At 50.0% G+C, this 23,521-nt stretch overlaps 1 protein-coding gene across 8 annotated transcripts in view; it reads left to right on the top strand.

The window, feature by feature from the left end:
* Positions 1 to 23,521, top strand: part of TNK2 (tyrosine kinase non receptor 2) — a 103,139-nt gene that overhangs the window by 62,462 nt on the left and 17,156 nt on the right. For all 8 annotated transcript variants that reach the window (XM_079977684.1, XM_079977683.1, XM_079977685.1 and 5 more), the window contains 6 exons: positions 169 to 321; positions 1,656 to 1,933; positions 4,556 to 4,682; positions 5,838 to 5,984; positions 7,710 to 7,804; positions 22,955 to 23,149. In XM_079977684.1, the coding sequence (XP_079833810.1) occupies positions 169 to 321; positions 1,656 to 1,933; positions 4,556 to 4,682; positions 5,838 to 5,984; positions 7,710 to 7,804; positions 22,955 to 23,149 (995 nt within the window). The remainder of the gene's footprint in view (positions 1 to 168; positions 322 to 1,655; positions 1,934 to 4,555; positions 4,683 to 5,837; positions 5,985 to 7,709; positions 7,805 to 22,954; positions 23,150 to 23,521) is intronic.

Here is a 23,521-nt window from a genome sequence, read left to right as displayed (position 1 = left end):
ACGGCACAACTTCAGCCTCGCTTGGTGGCTTCCAGAAATTAACAATTGGTTCTTCTTCTAATGTCATCCGCAACAACCGCGTTGGCTGCCCTCTGGGTTAAGGATTGCGCTGCAACCTGTATGCCCAAAGCTTAACCGGGCACTGCCCTCTCTTGCTTCTTCCGCCAGTTGAACGTGGCTGTCAAATGCCTCAAGACGGACGTGCTGAGCCAACCGGAAGCCCTTGACGACTTCATCCGTGAGGTCAACGCCATGCACTCCTTAGACCACCTGAACCTCATCCGGCTCTACGGTGTGGTACTCTCCAACCCCATGAAGATGGTGAGAACCAGGCTCTCTTCTGGAGAGGCTGAGGACAGATGCCGCTTCTGGGCTCCAGCCACAGAGGGAAAAGCGGTGTTTGGGGCTGCTGGTGGATAATAATAATAATTTATCATTTATACCCTACCCATCTGGCTGGGTTTCCCCAGCCACTCTGGGCAGCTCTCAACAGAATATTAAAAACACTATAAAACATCAGGCATTAAAAACTTCCCTAAACAGGGCTGCCTTCAGATGTCTTCTAAAAGTCAGATAGTTGTTTATTTTTGAAATATAATCAGAGTCGAGAGTGGATTTCATGCTCTTTATTCAGCTCATAGTAGTGAGGAATGGAAGTTCCCCCAGAATGTCTGCTTTATATGTCACATAGAGGAGGGAGAAAGGTTGTTGCTGCTCCAGAGAAGCGGACACGGAGCAATGGATCCAAACTACAAGAAAGAAGATTCCACCTAAACATTAGGAAGAACTTCCTGGCAGTAAGAGCTGTTTGACAGTGGAATTTGCTGCCAAGGAGTGTGGTGGAGTCTCCTTCTTTGGAGGTCTTTAAGCAGAGGCTTGACAACCATATGTCAGGAGTGCTCTGATGGTGTTTCCTGCTTGGCAGGGGGTTGGACTCGATGGCCCTTGTGGTCTCTTCCAACTCTAGGATTCTATGATTCTATGATATACATTATTTACACAATGTGCCCCACGTGATTGGCTAATTCCGGGATTCTTCTGTAGGCCAATCAGGTTGTGGATTCACTTCCACCTGGAGCTGGATTGGGTGGCTTCTGTGGACCAATCAGAATGCTGCATTCCGGATCCTATTGTTTTAGGACCAATCAGACTGCTGCATTCTGAATCCTATTGTTCTAGGACCAATCAGACTGCTGCATTCTGAATCCTATTGTTCTAGCACCAATCAGACTGCTGCATTTTGGATCCTATTCAACTCAGTACATAGAAATGTTTGAGGGGTTTTTTTGGTGTTTGAATATTTTGTTGGAAGCCGCCCAGACTGGCAACCCAGACAGATGGGTGGCAAATTAATTAATTAATTAATTAATTAATTAATTATTAGCCAGAAGGGACCCTGAGGATCATCTAGTCCAACCCCTTTCAGTGCGGGGGGGGGGGGAATGAACACAGAACGTTGCCGTTAACAGCACCACCCTCTAACTCAGAGTAATTCCTGCGGGGTTGGACTTGATGAGCCTTGGGGGTCCCGTCCCGACTCTACCGTTCTATGAATCAGTTCTGGTCCCTGTAACCGGGCAGCGGCCCTTTTGCCAACCCCGAGTCGAGGGTCCCGGCCTCCGCTGCGCGTGACGTCTTTCTGTCCCGCCTCCAAGGTCACGGAGCTGGCCCCTCTGGGCTCCCTGCTGGACCGGCTGCGCAAGAACCAGGGCCACTTCCTCATCGCCACCCTCTGCCAATATGCCATCCAGATTGCCCGTGGCATGGCCTACCTGGAGTCCAAGCGCTTCATCCACCGGGACCTGGCTGCCCGCAACATCCTGCTGGCCACCAATGACCTGGTCAAGATTGGAGACTTTGGGCTCATGAGGGCTTTGCCCAAGAACGACGACCACTACGTCATGCAGGAGCATCGAAAGGTGCCCTTTGCCTGGTGAGTCAACTGCGCACCATCAAGGCTTTGACCTTTAAAGCCCTTTGTGGCTTAGGGCCCTCGCATTTACGGGACCTGGTCTGCCCCACAGAGGACCTTAAGGTCCATGAATAATCACAGTTTAGAGGTCCTGGGCCCTAAGGAAGTTAGATTATCCTCCACCAGGGCCTTCTCATTGATGGCTCCAACCTGGTGGAATGCTCTGTCCCATGAGACCAGGGCCCTGCAGGATTTAACTTACTTCCGTCGGGCCTGTAAAACAGAGCTATTCCGCCTGGCTTTCAATTTGAACTTAGCCTAATCTTTTATTCCCTTTCCTTCCCTCCCTCTCCCTTTTTTATGAAGATTACCCGCTCTGGGATCCCGCAGCTAATTCTCCCCTGGTCTCCATGCTGGCCCAAATAGGACTAATTTAGCCAGCTAGCCCTGGTGATCATCTAATGTTTATTGGATGGATTTCCCCCCTAGATTTTTGATTTTTGATTTTATTGTTATTCACGTTTTATACCGTATTTTATGCTGTTTTGTTTTTGCAGCATCCATTAAGTGTTTTAAATTTGTTGTTAGCCTCCCTGAGCCTGGTTTTCTGAACTGGTAAGGGCACGTATAAATATATATTTTTATTTTTTATTTTTAAAGGCTGGCTTAGCAGAAACACAGGCTAAAAATTGCAGGATACAGTCGAGCAATGCAACACACACACACACACACACACACACACCACATAACCCAGAAAGGAATCCATAATGAATTGAAAAAATGTTTAAAAGTACTTTCCCCCAAAAAACCAACAGAGTCCTTTTTTGTTGGGAATAAGTCAGACGGAAATTCCCAGGTGTCAGAAAAAGTTATTTATGTATGCCGCTACTATGGCCTGTGTTTTGTTAGCCCCAAATTGGAAAACGAGCGAGGTCCCAACTAAAGAAAAATGGCAGCTTAAACCGATGGAATATCTTGCAGACTTAACATATAGAATAAGAGCCACGCGCCCGCGCGCGGCCTCCCGGTGCGGAGAGCCGTCCCCCCGGGGAGCGGAGCGCGGCCGGAAGGGGGCCGCCTCTCGCCCTTGGCGCACTGCACGTTCGTGGGGAACCCGGTGCTAAATCATTCGTAGACGACCTGATTCTGGGTCAGGGTTTCGTACGTAGCAGAGCAGCTCCCTCGCTGCGATCTATTGAAAGTCATCCCTCGACACAAGCTTTTGTAAAAAAAAAAAAAAAAACATATAGAATAAGAGAACAAGAAGAACATACGTTTAGAGAAGGTTGGAAAATCTTTATTGATTATATGGGTGAAAATTGTGTACACTTGGCAGCGTTAAGATGAATTCAACAGTGTAAACAAGTTTTGATGGATGTAATAATGAAATACTGAACGGTGAAATATGCAGGGATTTATGATATGCAGAATGAACCATGGAAAGAGAAGAACGGAAGTCATTGACGTTTTAAGGTTGTTTAAATGAATATTCTAAATTGTAAAACAGAAAATTTAATAAAATTATATACAGAAAGGAAAACGAAGCCAGGCTGAATTAGCAGCAAAAATATTTCCTTGAAAATGTTTTTTTTTGGGGGGGCCTGGTCCCCCAGCTCCCCGAAATGGTACCCCAGAATCAAATAACTATATAATGGGGGTCCTGAGGAGGGTGACCCAAAGAGTGTCTTTGCATCTCATGTTCCAGTTTACCTGTGAGATTGCCATACTATATGGGCCAGAGGTCTGATGCTGTTCTTGCATTCTTAGGAGTGTTCCTAGCTCAACACAACCCATCTCATTCTCTCCCCTTTTATATTAAATATATATATTTAAACATCCTTAAAATATCAGTGACTTCCCTTCTTCTCTTTCCATGGTTCATTTTGCATATCATAGGTAAAGGTAAAGGGACCCCTGACCATTAGGTCCAGTCGTGGCCGACTCTGGGGTTGCGGCGCTCATCTCGCTTTATTGGCCGAGGGAGCCAGCGTACAGCTTCCAGGTCATGTGACCAGCATGACTAAGCCGCTTCTGGCGAACCAGAGCAGCGCACGGAAACGCCGTTTACCTCCCCACCTATTTATCTACTTGCACTTTGACGTGCTTTCGAACTGCTAGGTTGGCAGGAGCAGGGACCGAGCAACGGGAGCTCACCCCATTGCGGGGATTCGAACTGCCGACCTTCTGATCAGCAAGTCCTAGGCTCTGTGGTTTAACCCACAGCGCCACCCGCATCCCCTTGCATATCATAGATCCCTGCATATTTTACAAAAAACTAAACCATGCAGTATTCCATTATTGCATCCATCAAAACTTATTTACACTGCTGAATATTTCTTAATGCTGCCAACATTTTGAAGTGTACACAATCCCGCCCCCCAATTTAGTCAATAAACATTTTCAAATCTTCTTTAAACCTATGTTCTTCTTGTTCACTTATTCTGTATGTTAAGTCTGCAAGCTGCGCATGTTCTGTCAGCTTAAGTTGCCATTCTTCTTTAGCTGAGACCTCGCTCGTTTTCCATCTTGGGGCTAACCAACCCGTCTCATTCTCCACCCAGCATTGTTCTGAATTGCAATTATACCTGCCCCCCCCTTTCAAATTGCACTGACTCACCTCTCTCTTTCCACCTGCAAATACAGGTGCGCCCCTGAGAGCCTGAAGACCCGCACCTTCTCTCACGCCAGCGACACCTGGATGTTCGGTGTGACGTTGTGGGAGATGTTCACCTACGGACAGGAGCCTTGGATTGGCCTCAACGGCAGTCAGGTACAGTTGCAAGGGCCTGATCTGCACGGTGCCTCACCTTGTTGTTGTTTAGTCGTTTAGTTGTGTCCGACTCTTCGTGACCCCCTGGACCAGAGAACGCCAGGCACTCCTGTCTTCCACTGCCTCCCGCAGTTTGGTCAAACTCATGTTCAGATTTCCCTTTGCCCATTCAGGACTAACTCCTCTAGAACAGAAACTGGCCATCCTGGCCATTTCAGATTGATTTATTTCTTTGAGATTTCAAGAGCAACTCTCTAGCTCTTAGCATGGAAAACTGGGCAGCGAATGTCTCAGCGCCTTTTGTTTCTCTTGCAAAAGATCAAACTCCATTAGCAATGCATTATTTAATGTGTTGATTTGCTCTTGCAAAAGGACAAACTCCATTCGTGATGCTCTGATCATTCCCCCTGCAAATTAAAGAACTGTGAGGGGAGGATCAGAGCCCGTGGCTGGCATTGAATGTCGGACTAGGACCCGGGAGACCCAGATTCGAATCCTCACTCAGCCATGAGACTTACTAGAGCATCTTGGGATGGGTGGTCACTCTCAGCCTATCCCACCTTGCAGGGTTGCAGTGGGGATTAATTGAGGAGGAGGAGAACCATGCATATGAATGTGTGGGATATTTTGTTGTTTAGTCATTTAGTCGTGTCCGACTCTTCGTGACCCCCTGGACCAGAGCACGCCAGGCACTCCTGTCTTCCACTGCCTCCCGCAGTTTGGTCAAACTCATGCTGGTAGCTTCGAGAACACTGTCCAACCATCTCGTCCTCTGTCGTCCCCTTCTCTTTGTGCCCTCCATCTTTCCCAACATCAGGGTCTTTTCCAGGGAGTCTTCTCTTCTCATGAGGTGGCCAAAGTCTTGGAGCCTCAGCTTCAGGATCTGTCCTTCCAGTGAGCACTTAGGGCTGATTTCCTTCAGAATGGAGAAGTTTGATCTCCTTGCAGTCCATGCAGTCCATCTTGCCTCACCTTACCTCGTGAGAAGAGAGCTGAAATCCTCACAAACGAGAGGGTGCTGTTGTTTTTAAATGATGTGCACTGGTCCTCCTGCGTCGCTCTCCGCATTGCCACCAAGCTCCTAGTCCTCACCGAGGAGGCTTGCTGGTGGGCTGGTTCCGGCTTGCTTTCCTGAGCCCTGTTTCCTTTGCCTAGATTTTGCACAAGATCGACAAGGAGGGAGAGCGTTTGCCGCGGCCAGAAGACTGTCCACAGGACATCTACAATGTCATGCTGCAATGCTGGGCACACAAGCCGGAAGACCGACCCACATTTGTGGCCCTGCGTGACTTCCTCCTGGAGGTATTTGCGAGAGGCGTTTTGAGGGGTTTTTTTTTTGGGGGGGGAGGAATACAAAATAATAACAGCTGGGAAAATCAGTGTTAACCTGTGCGCCCAAACTAAATCATGTGTGGAGGAATAATAATAATAATAATAATAATAATAATAATAATAATAATAATTTATTTATACAGTGGTACCTCAGGTTAAGTACTTAATTCATTCCGGAGGTCCGTACTTAACCTGAAGCTGTTCTTAACCTGAAGCACCACTTTAGCTAATGGGGCCTCCTGCTGCTGCCGCGCCGCTGGAGCCCGATTTCCGTTCTCAACCTGAAGCAAAGTTCTTAACCTGAAGCACTATTTCTGGGTTAGCAGAGTCTGTAACCTGAAGCGTATGTAACCTGAGGTACGGCTAACAACAGATTTAAAACACTTAATTGATACAACAAACAGCATGAAATACAGTATAAAACGTGAATAACAATGAATTCAGAATTCAAAATCAATTTAGGGGGAAATCCACGGGGAATGGGGAACCTTGGATGTAAGCGAGCAAACTTGTTTTCTGCTGCTGCAGGGGGTAGGCCCCAAACCAATGGCTTCCGACTAAATATCAGGGGAGACGTGAAGGCTCCCCTCAGAAAGAAGGCGGTGGCTTCTCTTTCCTTGGAGGTTTCTAAGCAGAGGTTGGGCGGTTTCTGCATTGCAGGGGTTGGGCTAGATGACCACTGGGGTCCCTCCCAACTCTACAGTTCTATGATTCTATGACTCAGAAACCCTTGGAGGCATCTCTTATTTGGGTGTCCTCTGTGCTGCCACCTAGTGAGAGAGAGAGAGAGAGAGAGAGGCAACAGCCACAGGTTCTATTTTATTTTACAGTGGTATCTTGGTTCTCAAACTTAATCCATTCCGGAAGTCCGTTCTAAAACCGAGGTGCCCTTTCCCATAGAAAGTAATGCAAAACAGGCTAATCTGTTCCAGACTTTTAAAAACAACCTCTAAAACATCAATTTAACATGAATTTTACTATCTAACGAGACCATTGATCCATAAAATGAAAGCAATAGTCAATGTACTGTGTTATAAAACAAATAAGACAGTATGGTAGATGATAAAAATAACAAATTTCTTTTCTTTCTTGCCTGCACTGATGATAGTTATTGTTTGGATGGAGGGCTTTTATCCATTTCCGCAGTCAATCAATCACACACAGTCAATCAATCAATCCACACAGCCACAAAAACAAAATAACCGAAAAAGCCTCAAAAACAAAAACGCGAAATAAATAGCAAAAACAAAAGCACCAAACCTAATCCGTTCCGGAGGTCTGTTTGACTTCCGAAATGTTCAAAAACCAAGGTGCAGCTTCTGGTTGGTGCAGGCGCCCCGGAAACAATAGCCGACAGCCACATTGGACTTTCAGCTTCCAAAAAAATGTTCACCAACCGGAACACTTACTTCTGGGTTTTCGGCATTTGGGAACCAAGGTACCACTGTGTTGCATTTCGTATTTTCACATCTTTATCTCACCTTTCCCCCAAGATGGCATGTGTGGTTCTCAGTTAGGGCTGAGACTTTGACCCAGTGAGCTGATCGGCAGCTAAGTAGAGATTCGAACTCGGGTCCCTCAAGTCCTTGCCTTCGGCGGGGGGCCAGGGCAGTTTCCCTCCCAGTAGATCTGCAAGCTTTTGGCTGGGTGGTCTCTCTGCTGAGCCTTCACGTCTCCCCTGCTTTCCTCCCCCAGGCGCAGCCCACGGATATGCGGGCGCTGCAAGATTTTGACGAGCCAGACAAGCTCCACATCCAGATGAACGACATCATCACGGTCATCGAGGGCAGGTAGCGTGGGGCGAGGGGAGGACTGGGGAAACTTTGAGAGGGACCCAGGCGGGCGAATTCCGACCTCGCCTAAGAAACCTAATGCACCGAGGGCAGTGTGGCCCTATGCGCTTCTACCGAAAAATGCAACTAATTCTGCAAGACGGTCGCCCAAATCACCTGCTTTGCAAAGGCTGTTTCCGGAGGTTGTTGCGGGATAGCTCAGTCGGTCTCTCAGGAGACTCTTGATCCCAGGGTCGCGGGTTCGAGTGTCACGTTGGGCAGAAAGTGTCCCACATCACAGGGGGGTTGGACTAGATGATTTTTGGGGGTACCTTCCAACTCTAAGATTCTGGGATTCCACCTGCCAAAGAGTCCCTGGGAAGAGAGAGTCTGACCAGGGCATTGGCTCGCTGTCTTGCCTTGGCTGAGATGCTTTGCCACGGTTGTGCCCGCCCGATTTTCAGAATTGGTGGCTTTGAGGGCAAACAGAGATTGTCAAACAGCAACAAAAGCTCCCCTGGATCATCATAAAATGTGAAGGATGGGTTCAGGAATCTCATGGGGGTCTGTGCTTTGGGCGGGAGGGGGAATGTAGCAGGCATAGCATCCAATTACATTTGGTTTTTCTTAACTTAGCTGGGAGGGTCTTTCTGCTCCCCCCTGGAGTCAGGGGCAGGGATCCTGGCCAACCCAGATGCTTAGAAACTGGGTGCGAGTTTAAATAGGTTTTTAGTCTAGTGTTAGGGATGCGGGTGGCGCTGTGGGTTAAACCACAGAGTCTAGGACTTGCCGATCAGAAGGTCGGCGGTGAGAAATCCCTGCGACGGGGTGAGCTCCCGTTGCTCGGTCCCTGCTCCTGCCAACCTAGCAGTTTGAAAGCACGTCAAAGTGCAAGTAGATAAATAGGTACCGCTCCGGCGGGAAGGTAAACGCCGTTTTCGTGCGCTGCTCTGGTTTGCCAGAAGCGGCTTAGTCATGCTGGCCACATGACCCGGAAGCTGTACGCCAGCTCCCTCGGCCAGTAAAGCTCCGCAACCCCAGAGTCGTCTGGGACTGGACCTAATGGTCAGGGGTCCCTTTACCTTTGCTAGTCTAGTGTTGCTTTAACTTTTCAAAAGCCTGACATTATCACTGTTAACTTTTTCACATGGACCATCTTATTGCCTTATCTTTTTTCGTAGACAGCTTTCAGCTCTGTGTGTGTGTGTGTGTGTGTGTGTGTGTGTGTGTGTGTCTGTGTGTGTGTGATGATTTACAGTCAGGTGGTACATAAATTTTATGGAATAAATAGAATGAATTAATGCATAAAGCTTTGTGGGCGGGATGCTCAGAAAGTCTTCGTTTGCTAAAGTTCGGTGTGACTGGGATTATTCTATGTGGGGTTCCTCAGAGGCATTTTAGCAGAGATCGGGCGGCCATCTGCCAGGGGTTCCTCACCCATGATTCCTGCATTCCAGCGGGTTGGACTAGATGACCCCATGGGGTGCCTCCCAACCCTACGAGTCCGTGACGGTGCCCTGCCCTTTGCCAGCCTGCGTGCCATGCCAAAGCAGTGCCGCCCGGGCTCTGGAGCGGCCGGCCTCCCTTGCCAGGGCCCCTCTCTGAGTCACTCCTTTCCCCGGAGTGTGTTTTCTGCCTTGGCTTGCGTACCCTCCAGTGCTCGGCGAGCCACGTTCTCTCGCACGCCCCCGCTCTGGCTGCCGCTCCCTGCCACCCACGCTCACCTGATCCTCATGCCCGCAGAGGAGACGGCACCGGCAGGCTGGCTGGCTACCCCGGGTCGGTTTCCCCAGAAGACCTGGCAACCGCAGAAGGGTTTTCCGAAAGAGGTGATTGTCCTGCCCAGGGTGGCAGCAGCCTGGCATGAGAAGAAGCAGGAAGGGGCGAAGGGGGCACCCCTATCCATCTGGGTGCCAGGCGGCCCTGTAGGTGGGTGTCCCACGGGCACCTGAATGGCCATTGTAAGAACAGGATTTTTAGAGAAAAGGACAATGAGAGAGTTGTATAAATACTATGCGGGGGGGGGGGCTTTTGATATATTTGGATTTGTGGGGAGTGGGCTGAGATTTTTTGGGAGGGACCCATCGGATTTCCATTCTCCAGCCCTCGCGGTGTGTACCAGTCCTGGCATCTCCAGATTGATTCATGCGTTGCCAGGGGTTCGACTAGATGACTCTAGGGTTCCCTTCCGAATCTGCTGTTCTGTGATTCAGTGGCAAGGATATCAGGGGGGCAGGACTAAGAACGGGTCTCTTTCTTCCTAATAATAATAATAATAATAATAATTTATTATTTATACCCCGCCCATCTGGCTGAGTTTCCCCAGCTACTCTGGGCAGCTCCCAATCAAATGTTAAAAACAGTACAGTGTTAAATATTAAAAACTTCCTTGAACAGGGCTGCTTTCAGATGTCTTTTAAAGATAGGATAGCTGCTTATTTCCTTCACATCTGGTGGGAGGGCGTTCCACAGGGTGGGCGCCACTACCGAGAAGGCCCTCTGTCTGGTTCCCTGCAACCTCACTTCTCGCAGGGAGGGAACCGCCAGAAGGCCCTTGGAGCTGGACCTCAGTGTCTCGGCAGAACAATGGGGGTGGAGATGCTCCTTCAGGTATACAGTACCGAGGCCGTTTAGGGCTTTAAAGGCCAGCACCAACACTTTGAATTGTGCTCGGAAACGTACTGGGAGCCAGTGTAGGTCTTTCAAGACCGGTGTTATATGGTCTCGGCAGCCACTCCCAGTCACCAGTCTAGCTGCCGCATTCTGGATTAGTTGTAGTTTCCGGGTCACCTTCAAAGGTAGCCCCACGTAGAGTGCATGGCAGTAGTCCAAGCGGGAGATAACTAGACCAAGGGTTTTGTGAGTAGCTAGGGCTGTCTCCTCTGTCAGCTGGAGGAGATGCTCTTGGTCTGGCCCTCCCATCAGCCCCCACTGATGGGATTTGTGGTCCAGCACATCTGCCTTGCTCAGACGCCCACCTGGAGTCCCGTGTCCAGTTCTGGGCGCCACAGTTTAAGGAGGATGTTGACAAGCTGGAAGGTGTGCAGAGCAGGGCCACCAAGATGATCAAGGGTCTGGAAACCGAGCCTGATGAGGAAGAGTTGAAGGAGCTGGGCATGTTTAGCCTGGGAAAGAGGAAACTGAGAGGAGATATGAGAGCCATCTTCAAATATCTCGTGCAAGAGGGAACAAGCTTGTTATCTCCTGCTCCAGAGGGTAGGACTCGATCCCGTGGCTTCAAGTTATAAGAAAGGAGATTCCAACTAAACATCAGGAAGAACTTTCTGACAGCAAGAGCTGTTTGACAGGGGAATGGAATCGGAAGCTGGTAGACTCTCCTTCCTTGGGAGGTTTTTAAGCAGAGGTTGCCAGGAACTCTTTAGCTGTGACCACTGCGTCCTAGCGGGTTGGACTGCATGATCTTTGGGGGGCTCTCCTCCCTTTGGTGTCCCCTCCCTTTAGGGGGACACCAGGCTGGCAACGGAATGCCAGTGGAAGGACGAAACACAGAGGTTGAGCCCCTTTCCTGCCCCTCTGCGGCTGACTCCGTTGCCCAGCTGCAGGCTCGGTCCATCTCCCCCTCGGAGCAGCGGCCGTGGGCCAGGGCGGGACGGTGCGTCTCCAGGGAACAGCTTTCGCTGCCGCCTGCCTCTCCGTGACTCTTGCTCCTGGGCTGGGCAGCCTTAATTGCAGGGAGTTGGCTGGAAACCAGAGCCAGCGACGAGGGCGTAGCGCTGAGCTTTACGTCACGGCCCTGCTGAGTGACAGGGCTGAGCACATAAACAGCCCTTCCTCCCTGCCTCTCTCTCACACTCGGGACGTGGTGGGGAGAGACTCGGGCTTCCCTGCCGGCTGGGAGGCTCGCCTGAGGATCCGGCGTGGATTTCTCCCGGGGATACCCAGCGCAGGTGATGCTTCTGCCAGGGAGGGGAAACCGAGGCCGGTGGGTGGGTTTAACTGCAGTCCACTGCCGGAGGCAGTGAGAGCTGCTGCTCTCGCACTCGGGTCCTGTTTTGGGGCCTTCTGGAGGAGATGGGCTGCCCAGCTTTGGCCAGCCTCTCCTCATGTTCTCAAGGGACTGCACATGCACAAGGTTTCACTGCCGGTTTGCCAGCCGTCGCTTTGCTGGTGGACGTTTCTCTGCAAGGCAGGCGAGCACGCTTTGGAAGCAGGGGTTGCGGGTTCCAGTTCCGCCATGCCGCTTTATTGCTGCCAGCCCTGCCTTGGCTCAACCTATCGTGTTTGTCACCCCAACCCATTGCTCGGGCGGCGGGGAAATGGAGAACTAATTTGTGACACTCAGACCAAATGCTTTAGCTGAGATTCCTGCATTCCAACGGGTTGGACTGGATGACCTTTGGGGGACCCCTCCCAACTCTGCAATTCTCTGATTCAAATGTGAGACGATCTTTGAACGCTTTGTTTTTTCTTTTAAGTGGACTTCCTTTGCATGTTGTTGGTTTAAGACATAGGAAGCTGCCTTATGCTGTGTGTCAGACCATAGGTCAGTATTGCCCACACGGACTGGCAGCAGTTCTCCAGGGCTTCTTTCTCAACCTGACCTGACAATTGGGGATTGAACCTGGGACGTTCTGCATGTAAGGCAGCTGTCCTGCGCCCTGAGTTGCAGCTCTAGGAAGCACAAACTGCGCATGCCCATTTCCACCCTGCCCTGGTCTCCTGCTCGCCTGCGCAGCAAATGCAGGCAAGAGTTGGCTTAAGACTGTCTGAAGCGGGGAAAATAACTATGAGCAGCTCCTCTTCCATTAACTGACCTGGTGCAGAATCTGCCAGAAAGCTCACGTGCCTGTTGCTTAATTTTGGCCAGTCTTGTCCAGAGTTTCCTGTTGGTTTGCGACTCCTGGAGCAGACCTCAGTCTGCTGTCTGCAGTTTGGCTGCCCTTAAGAGCACATAAGGTAAAGGGTAAAGGGACCCCTGACCATTAGGTCCAGTCGTGGCCGACTCTGGGGTTGCGGCGCTCATCTCGCTTTATTGGCCAAGGGAGCTGGCATACAGCTTCCGGGTCATGTGGCCAGCATGATTAAGCCGCTTCTGGCAAACCGGAGCAGCGCACGGAAATGGCGTTTACCTTCCCACCAGAGCGGTACCTATTTATCTACTTGCACTTTGACGTGCTTTCAAACTGCTAGGTTGGCAGGAGCAGGGACCGAGCAACGGGAGCTCACCCCGTCGCGAGGATTCGAACCGCCAGCCTTCTGATTGGCAAGCCCTAGGCTCTGTGGTTTAACCCACAGCGCCACCCGCTTCCCTTTAAGAGCAGATACATCACTTCTTTTGCATTCAGTACTTGGCTGAGCCTTGGGGGCGGCACGATGGGAGAGCTTTTGCTTTTCAGCTAACCAGAGTCCCCCTTGGAAACTTTGCCTAGTTTAAGCTCTGGTTGGTTCAGAATAAGCCAGGATCAAACTGTGGTTGATAGAATCATAGAATAAGTAGCTATCTTATCTTTAAAAGACATCTGAAGGCAGCCCTGTTTAGGGAAGTTTTTATTAATTAATGCTGTTTTGCTTTTAACACTTGATTGGAAGCTGCCCAGAGTGACAGGGGAAACTCAGCCAGATGGGCGGGGTATAAATAAATTATTATATTATTTGTAGAGGGACCCCAGGGGGTCACCTAGGTCAAGGGTTGGCAAGGTTTACCTCGCTTGGGCTGGTTCCGTGCACCAGATCGCGTTCACGCCCGCGATTTCCAGTGTCTGCGATTTTCCAGATGCGATTTCCAGCACCGCGGAAGCGAGTCCCTGCGCCGGTTTAGCGCAGTGCATGGGGACTCACTAAGCAGGCGGCTCGGTTCGGGGGTGGCTTGGGGGCCGGTTAAAGGACCCCCATGGGCCACTTTTGGCCCATGGGCCTTAGGTTGCCGACCCCTGATCTAGCCCAACCCCCTGGAATGCAGGAATAATGATCCTGGCTTGTACATTAACCACCAACCTGGCTTCTACATTCCACCCAGGCCCGGTTGGAAAGTGAAAGGGATGGTTTCTGATTTCCTTGCAGCCCTGCCAGAGGATGACAGATGGGTGCAAAGAGTTCAGGAGTCCGAGGTTTAAGCATATTAAGGCTTAAAAAAAACCATGGTCATCTTGCCGCTGAAGTCATCTTGCCTTGTTTTTGTCTCCTCTGATGGGCAGAGGGGTCTCAAAACACGAATACCCTTTATTTGGAGATGCAGGGAATTGAATATATGAAGCTGCCTGTTGGGTCCATCTAGCTCAGTATAGCCTACCCTGACTGGCAGTATCTCTCCATCTAGAGATGGAGCCTGCTCTACCACCAAACCACGATCCGTCCATCTCTCTCACGCAAACCCCAGAGCCTCACCAAATTCTGCCTTGGTCAGACCCCACCTGGAGTCCTGTTTCCCGTTCTGGGCAGCACAATTTAAGGAGGGTATCGACAAAGTGGAAGGTGTGCAGAGGAGGGCGACCAAGATGATCAAGGGTCTGGAAAGCAAGCCTGATGAGGAGCGGTTGAAGGAAATGGGTATGTTTAGCCTGAAAAGAGGAGACTGAGAGGAGATAGGAGAGCCATATTCACATATCTCAAGGGCTGCCAAATGGAAGATGGGGAAAGCTTGTTTTCTCCTGCTCCGAAAGGTAGGACTCGAACCCATGGCTTCAAGTTACAAGAAAGGAGATTCAGATATGAAACATTAGCAAGATCTTTCTGACTGCAAGAGCCGTTCGAGAGTGGAATAGGCTCCCTCGGAAGATGGTGGGAACTCATCCATTGGAGGTTTTTAAGCAGAGGGAAAACTGCATTTGACCAGGCCTGCCAGTTAGTGGGTATCTGCCTGGAACCCCAGATTTGGAGCCTATTCGGAACTGGTTTCGCAGATGTAGAGATGAGCAGGAGACGCACAAGAGCCCCGGTGATTAATCTGCCCAGTGTATCAGTTCTCGATTATATAATGTGCTTCGGGTCATTGTCTGCCTGACGTGTCTCAATCTGGCTGTGCTCTTAACTTCTCTTGTTCCCTCTTGTCTCAAGCTCTTATTGTTGTTGTTGCAGTTTCTAATTAATCAAATGCGCTTCCTGCCCTGCCTTCTAAGGAACTCAGGGTGCCCCCCCCCTTTCCCAGTCATATCACCTGTACAGTTTAATGCAGAAGCAGGGAGCCTTTCGCCCTTCAAGTGCTTCTACTTGCAGCTCCCATCAACACCTGCCAGCAGGTACGATGGGCACTGAGACATAGCTGTCAACCGTCCCTTATTTGGTGGGAAACTCCCTTATCCCAGTGCCGTGTCCTGCTGCTGTCCCTTATTGATGATGTCCCTTAAATTTCCCGGCTTTCAAAGGAAGCAGCTCCTCTCCCTCCCTCCTTGCCGGCCAGGGAGGAGGGAGGCTCCAACTGTGTTGCTTGGCTGCGTTGCTCACCCAATAAGGAGTCTAAGAATGACTGGGGGGTGGAGCTTGCATGCCTTGTGCTGATCAAATCGGCCGCGTTGCCTGGGGACTCGCCTTTGCTCAGCGCTTCCCAGCGGAGAGGTGACGGTGGTTTTCCTTGCTGCATCCCCTTTGCCGGGTTGCTGCGCTGTGGGAACCACCGCTTGAGGCTTCGTTCGGCTGCTGGCTGGGCTTTCTGCCTTTGGCTCGGAGGGGCTCAGAAGTTGAACGTACCAGTGCTGGGAAAATCCCTTATTTTGGCTGCTGATCCCTTATTTTCGAGGCTGTTGGTCCCTTATTTTCAAATCTGTAAGTTGACAGCTACGCACTGAGATCCTGCAACACCTAGACAAGCAGGTCCTCCCCTCCCACTTTTGTGGCAGACCCCATCGCCCTGCCTGCCAAATTCAGCCCTTTTTGTGGAAGTGACCATAGCTCAGCCGCAGAGCACACCTGCTTTGCATGCAGAAGGTCAACCACTGGCACCGTTTCCAGGTAGGGCTGGGAGAGGCTCGCTGCCTGAAATCCTGGGAGCCGCTGCTGCCAGCCAGTGTGGGCAACACTAGGTGGACCAATGGTCCGAGTCACGGTGCTCACATTTAAACAAAGCGTCCGTGAGGACTAGGATCTTACGTTGTTTTCATAGGAAGGACTGGCGTTCAGAGGTGGGGCAGCTGCTTTTCGTGGGAAGCAGAAGACTCCCTGCCTGCACTCCTCGAAAGCCGCTGCCAGTCAGAGCAGACAGTATTAAGGTAGATGGACCAAGGGTCTGACTCAGTATAAGGCTATTTGGCTCCGGCTATGGCTCTCTCCACTCTCTTTTCCTCCCTTGCAGCCGCAGGGAACAGGGAATGCAGAATTAGCGCCAAAGGGGGCTTGTATAAGCAGTAAAATAAAATAAAGAATCCAAACCTTTCAATAGCCATCTGGGCTCTCCAGCACCTTAAATAAGGAGGATTGCATTGCATTGGAGAGGTTGGGATTTTCCAGCTGTGGTTCCTGCGTTGCAGGGGGTCAGGCTAGATGGCCTTTGGGGTGTCCCCTTCATCTCTACAGCTCTGTGATTTTATGACTACTGAGCAAAGCAACAGTGAGTCTGAGCTTAAGCGGAGAGGCTTAATCAGATTCCCCAGGGGAACTGTGGCATTTTAAGACGGGAACGCATAAAGACTCCGCTGTGAATTACCGTATTTTTCGCTCTATAAGACGCACCAGACCATAAGACGCACCTAGTTTTTGGAGGAGGAAAACAAGAAAAAAATATTCTGAATCTCAGAAGCCAGAACAACAAGAGAGATCGCTGCACAGTGAAAGCAGCAATCCCTCTTGTTGTGCTAGCTTCTGGGATAGCTGCGCAGCCTGCATTCGCTCTATAAGACGCACACACACATTTCCCCTTACTTTTTAGGAGGGAAAAAGGGAGTCTTATAGAGCAAAAAATACAGTAAGTTCAGCATGCTCAGTCGGGCCGTTTGTTCGCGAAAGCGTTCGCCCTCCGCCCTCTCGCAAAATATCGGGGCGGCACACAGCCCAGTGGAAAACGTTGAAGCCCTTTAAAAAAGCAGCACAGAACCGTGTTGGATTGGGCGACTCTTGGGGTTGCCCTGAGCTCGGCTGCTCTCGGTTCATGCTCGTGCGCTCAAAGCCACCCATGCAGAGCAAACTCCCGGTGACTAAGCGCTGCAGGTGACTTTGCACACTTTTCAGGGACCCCTCCTATCAGCCTCTGTGGGCATGAATCACCCTCGGTAACAACGTGACTGCATGCTTAAAAAGCTAACTTCCTCCATGGCAGATTTCCCCCTCGCATAGAAAGGTTTTGAGCATACGATCTAGTTTTAAAACTCTGCATAGTCTCTTGACGTAAATGGCAATGGACCGGACTTGGTTGGTTGTTAGATATATACCCCAGGAGTTCAGGATGGGGGCTATATTGATCTGTCCCTGCTACACCAGCTTCCAGCTTTAGCCTCACAACAACCCTGTGAGGTAGGTAATAATAATAATAATAATAATAATAATAATAATAATAATAATAATATATTTATACCCTGCCCTCCCCAGCCAAGACCGGGCTGAAGGCGGCTAACACCAGGTATAAAAACAATTGATTGAAATACAACTTAAAAACAAGATTAAAATACAACATTAAAATGCAGCCTCATTTCAGTAGAAACTCAAATCAAAAACTTTGGTTATGCTAAGAGGCATTGAGCTTCCTGGCCAAGTGGTGATTTGAACCTGCTGGGTTCCAGCTCAGTATTCCAACCACTAAACCAAACTGGAGATGAATGGGGTTTTTCAAAAGAAGGAAAGAAACCAGACCCAATATTTATTCTAGAAATAGTTGTGTCATAGCTCATGGGAACTTATGGGAGCTGTTCAAGAGCTCGGGTGTGCAGGAGAAGTTCTCTAGCGGGCAGAAGACCATAAGGCGAGCCCTGAAGCAGCAGGATCAGGCCAAAGAAGAGGCCAGGATACTGTTCCCACAGTGACACAATGCTCCTAAAAAAACACGAGAAGTTTAGATAGAGTGCTTCTGGACCTGCAGTTTCCACAAGAACATCAGGAGAGCATCCCGCCCCAATGGGAAGCCGTCCAAGTTGGTGGCCGTTGTGGCAGGGAGTTCCACAGGTTAACACGGCCGCGCTATGCTTTTTGCTGCGGCCGGAACTCCGAGCAGGTGCTCTCTGGCTGCTAACAGTGCAGGCTGGAGGAGGACGGCTGTCTCCTGAAGTTACCTAGTGAGTCACCCTCTTGCAATCAGGGCTGGCTCACCCCCTTTCCTGTTTACCTTCTCGATGAGTCGTCTTTCTGTGCCAACTTATTACTCAGCGTGGAGGACGGGAGGGCGGCAGCGAGAGGCGGGGCCGGCCCCTCCTCCCTTGTGAGCACGGAGCGGCTCGGTTCTGGGGTAACAGTCTCACACTCGGGGCACCGAGGAACTGAGCAAAGGTTTCCCAATCGTCGAGAGGCTGCTTAATCAGGCTGGATTTCATGGCACGCCGAAAGCAAAACATAAGACTGTATGGCTGTGCACACTCCATATAGTTAAAGGACCCCTGACCATTAGGTTCAGTCGTGGCTGACTCTGGGGTTGCGGCGCTCATCTCGCTTTATTGGCCGAGGGAGCCGGCGTACAGCTTCCAGGTCATGTGGCCAGCAGGAATAAGCCTGGCGAACCAGAGCAGCGCACAGAAACCCTGTTCACCTTCCCGCCAGAGTGGGACCTATTTATCTACTTGCACTTTGACGTGCTTTCGAACTGCTAGGTTGGCAGGAGCAGGGACCGAGCAACGGGAGCTCACCCTGTCGCGGGGATTCAAACTGTCGACCTTCTGATCGGCAAGTCCTAGGCTCTGTGGTTTAGAGCACGCTTAAAGCACCTGGAGAAAAATCCTGGAAACTGTAGTTTATCCTCTCTCAGAGCGACAATTCCCCAAACCGTTGTCAAACTACAGTTCCCAGGATTCTTTGGGTTTCGAATCACTGCAAGCTTCTTCAGTGGGGAAGTTTCCAATGTATTTCAAATTTTAAAGCAGCTGCTGATATTTTTCCTGTCCCATCAGTCAGTTAAGAATGCCTATTTCCATAGTACAGTCGTACCTTGGTTCTGGAACGCCTTGTGACTCAGAACGTTTTGGCTCCCGAACGCCGCAAACCCAGAAGTGAGTGTTTCGGTTTACGAATGTTTTTCAGAAGCCAAATTTACGACGCGGCTTCTGATTGGCTTCAGGAAGCTCCTGCAGCCAATCAGAAGCTGCGCCTTGGAATTCTACCGTTTTTGGAAGTCGAACAGACTCCCGGAACGGATTCCGTTCAAGAACCAAGGTAGGACTGTAGTTGATTTCTGATTCTAACTTTGTTCTTTTTTGTCGTATATGGTTTCATGTATAACTGTTGTAAACATCTCTGTGTTGTTGTTTTTAAAAATGAACACCATATATAAATATTTTTGCAATTAAAAAAATAAACTACTTGGTGAGAGCAATGAGGTACATAGAATCGTAGAATTTTAGAGTTGGAAGGGACTTTGAGGGTCATCTAGTCCAACCCCCGGCAATGCAGGAAACTTTCGTCCAACATGGGTCTCGAACCCAAACCCTCTACCAAGTGGGACGTGGGTGGCGCTGTGGGTTAAACCACAGAGCCTAGGACTTGCCGATCAGAAGGTCGGCGGTTTGAATCCCCACAACGGGGTGAGCTCCCATTGCTCGGTCCCTGCTCCTGCCAACCTAGCACTTTGAAAGCACGTCAAAGTGCAAGTAGATAAATAGGTACCACTCCGGCAGGAAGGTAAACGCCGTTTCCATGCGCTGCTCTGTTTCTCCAGAAGCGGCTTAGTCATGCTGGCCACATGACCCGGAAGCTGTACGCCGGCTCCCTCGGCCAATAAAGTGAGATGAGCGCCACAACCCCAGAGTCGGCCACGACTGGACCTAATGGTCAGGGGTCCCTTTACCTTTACTCTACCAACTGAGCTATTCCATCTCATGGCAGAGGGATTATCCCGGTATCTTGAACAGCTTGGCTCTCATACTTTTACCGAAACGTTGTTCCTCTGTTCCTGAGGTGAGTCTGCCATAATAATATATCATTTAAAATTTGGGAGTGGGTCTGAGAAGCTACAACCCTTAGCAGAATACATTTCATTGCCTTGCCATTCAAGTCCTGTAACAAACAGAAAAGAGGAGCGTTATTTGATTTTCACGCTGTCTGCAGATAGTTTGCGAAATATGACTTGCTTAGTCTGTTCACCCTGCTGTGGTATAATGTTGGGTGTATCCTGCATTTAGGGCTCCTAGTGCTTTCTGCTTTCTGACTTTTCTCGCTTTCTGTATGTTCTACATAGCTTAGTAAAAAAAAAAAAAGATATATATATGTTGAGAAAAGGGCTTGAAAAGTGGGGTGAAGAGCCTGCTTTCAGAATATTCAGTGTCAGCTCACAGAAATCATGAAAAGCGTGCCTCCCGCTTGCACTGATTCCCTTGTTCCTGCCCATTCTGGAACTTTCCCCTCGGAAGCACCAGGAAATTCCACCGTGAAAGGCAGCCGATGTCACAGGGTTGCAAGCCGTAAATTTCTTACTGGAATGGTGACTCAGTGAATGGCTTTTTTCTCGGACTATTTGGCTCATTGCCACTCCTGCTTTGAGTCAGGGAGGAATTCCCCCCTGTTCCCCAGCCAGGTGGGGAAGGGATGCAAGTCGCTCAGCGCTGGAGCATCTGTTTGGATGCAGAAACCCCAGGTTTGCAGCATCTCTGGGTAGGGCTGGGAAAGGCTCCCTGCTGCCAGTCAGAGTTAGAAGGATCAGCTGCCTATATTCCTAAGGTCATGTTGGCTAGTGACTCGGTGCATTGTCCCTCTGTAATGTGTGGCTTGGCTTGCTTGCTCGAGCTTTTGCCCTGTAAGCACCTCTTGAGATTGCTTTGGATAGAGAAAAGCTTTCCTCCCTCTCTCCTAATACTAGAACTCATGAGCGAAGCTGAATGTTGGAAGATTCAGGACAGGCAGTGCACAGTTAAACTATGGAACTCCACAAGGGTCAGAGATAGCCACCAACTTGGGTGGCAATAATAATAATAATAATAATAATAATAATAATAATAATAATATTATTTATACCCCACCCATCTGGCTGGGTTTCCCCAGCCACTCTGGGCGCCTTCCAAAAAAATATTAAAATACTGTAATACATCAAACATTAAAAGCTTCCCTAAACAGGGCTGCCTTCAGGTGTCTTCTAAAAGTCTGGTAGTTGTTGTTCTCTTTGACATCTGGTGGGAGGGTGTTTCACAGGGAGGGCGCCACCACCGAGAAGGCCCTCTGCCTGGTTCCCTGTAACTTGGCTTCTCGCAGTGAGGGAACCGCCAGAAGGCCCTCGGAGGTGGACCTCAGTGTCTGGGCTGAACGATGGGGGTGGAGATTCTCCTTCAGATATACTGGACCGAGGCCATTTAGGGCTTTAAAGGTCAGCACCAACACTTTGAATTGTGCTCGGAAACATACTGGGAGCCAATGTAGGTCTTTCAAGACCGGTGTTATACGGTCTCGGCGTCCGCTCCCAGTCAACTAATCCAGTTTAGCAGCCGCATTCTGGATTAGTTGTAGTTTCTGGGTCACCTTCAAAGGTAGCCCCACATAGAGTGCATTGCAGTAGTCCAAGCGGGAGATAACCAGAGCATGCACCACTCTGGCCAGACAGTCTGCGGCAGAGAGGGTCTCATCCTGTGTACCAGGTGGAGCTGGGATTCAGCTGCCCTGGACACAGAATTGACCTGCGCCTCCATGGACAGCTGTGAGTCCAAAATGACTCCCAGGCTGCGCACCTGGTCCTTCAGGGGCACAGTTACCCCATTCAGGACCAGGGAATACTCCAACTCTTGAAGGAGGAGAGGGCTCTTGATGGCTACTGGCCATAACGGCTATGCTCTGCTGCCAAATTTGGAGGCAGCAATGCTTCTGAATATCTTACGCTCTTCTGCTCAGGTCCTGCTTGCAGAATTCCCACTGGGGCATCTGGTAGGACACTGTGAGACCAGGATGCTGGACTAGATGGGACATTGGCCTGATCCAGAAGGCTCCTCTTATGTTCTTGCGTTCACTTGGTTTGCTACAGGAGGTTGCAGTCTGGATGGCTAGCATCCGTCTGTTGTGTGTGATGGGTCCGTCCGAAAATAGGATTCTTCGCTCAGTGTCTTTGCTGCTTCTTCAGATATTGTCCGATGGATGTTGGACATCTGCAGCACTGGGATTGGGTCATAGGATCATAGAGTTGGAAGGGCCTTCTCGGTAGTGGCACCCTCCCTGTGGAACACCATCCCATCAGATGTCAAGGAAAGCAACAACTATCTGACTTTTAGAAGACGTCAGTAGGCAATCCTGTATCAGGAAGTTTTTAATGTCTAATGCACAATTTTTAATGTGCTGTAATCCGCCCAGAGTGGCTGGGGAAACCCAGCCAGATGGACAGGGTATAAATAATAAAATTATTATTAATTAATTAATTAATTAATTAATTAATTAAAAGCCCTATACGGCCTAGGACCCTCGTACCTACAGGACCGCCTCTCCTGGTATGTCCCATGGAGGACCTTATGGTCTTCAAACAAAAACATCTTGGAGGTCCTGGGCCACAGGAAGATAAGGCTGGCCTCAATCAGAGCCAGGGCTTTTTCAGCTGTGGCCCCAATATGGTGGAACGCTCTGCCACAAGAGACTAGGACCTTGCGGAACTTGACATCTTTCTGCGGGGCCTGCAAGACAGAGCTGTTCCACCAGGCCTTTGGCCAGGGCACAGTCTGACCCCCTCCTTCGGTAATCCTCATAGAACGCTAGCCCATTGGTTGCCATTAATTTGACTCTGAACTGATTTTAGAATGAATTGATTTTAGAATGTATTTTAATTAACTGATTGTGTTTTTATGTAAACTGTGTTACTTTTACTGTTGTTAGCTGCTCTGAGCCCAGCTTCGGCTGGGGAGGGCAGGATATAAATAAAATTTTATTATTATTATTTTATTAACTATCTAAGCAGAGGTTGCCTACCTAACCTCTACTTAAAAAGCTCCAAGGATGAAGAGTCCACCACCTCTGTTCCTCTGTCAAACAGCTCTTCCCGTCAGAAAGTTCTTCCTGATGTTTAGTCGGAATCTCCTTTCTATGATTCCCCATCCCATAATGTACAGGTGCTCTGTCTCTGGGGGGGTAAAAACCTGACCTGCTTTCCTCCTAACCTGTCCCACTTTTGTTCCCCAGGGCTGAGAATTACTGGTGGCGGGGTCAGAACAAACGGACCCTGAAGGTGGGCCAGTTCCCGCGCAACACGGTGACGTCGGTGGCAGGGCTCTCCGCCCACGACATCAGCCAGCCCCTCAAAAACAGCTTCATCCACACGGGCCATGGAGACACCAACCCACAACAGTGCTGGGGCTTCCCCGATAAGATTGACGAGTAAGAACTTTTGTTCTTTTCCCTTTCTCCCCAGTTTCCTTTCCCTGCAGCTGTTCGGGGGATTCCCGGAAGGACCGGCCGTGGCCTCGTGGCTGTGGGGGACGTGGCTGGCCCCAAGGCTGCCTGCCCCGTAAACTAATGCCAGTCTTCGGAGCTCCTCTGGAAAAGCATACATGTGCCCACTCACAGGCACTGGCCAAGGCTTCCTGGCTTCTGTGCCAGTGGCCCAAGTCCCCTTTTGATCAAGAAATGGCCTGGGGAGCTGTTTCAGGGCAAGGGAGGGGTCACCAGTTATGGGCCTGATTAGGGCAGATAGGGGGCTGTTGAATTTGCAGTGTCCCAAGCACAGCAGAATGATGAGGAGTACGTGCC

This window comes from Podarcis cretensis (genome assembly GCF_951804945.1).
Source record: "Podarcis cretensis genome assembly, chromosome: 5".
NCBI classification, from domain to species: domain Eukaryota; kingdom Metazoa; phylum Chordata; class Lepidosauria; order Squamata; family Lacertidae; genus Podarcis; species Podarcis cretensis.
Note: the sequence above shows the minus strand (reverse complement) of the source record. Positions and strands in the feature narration are given on the sequence as shown.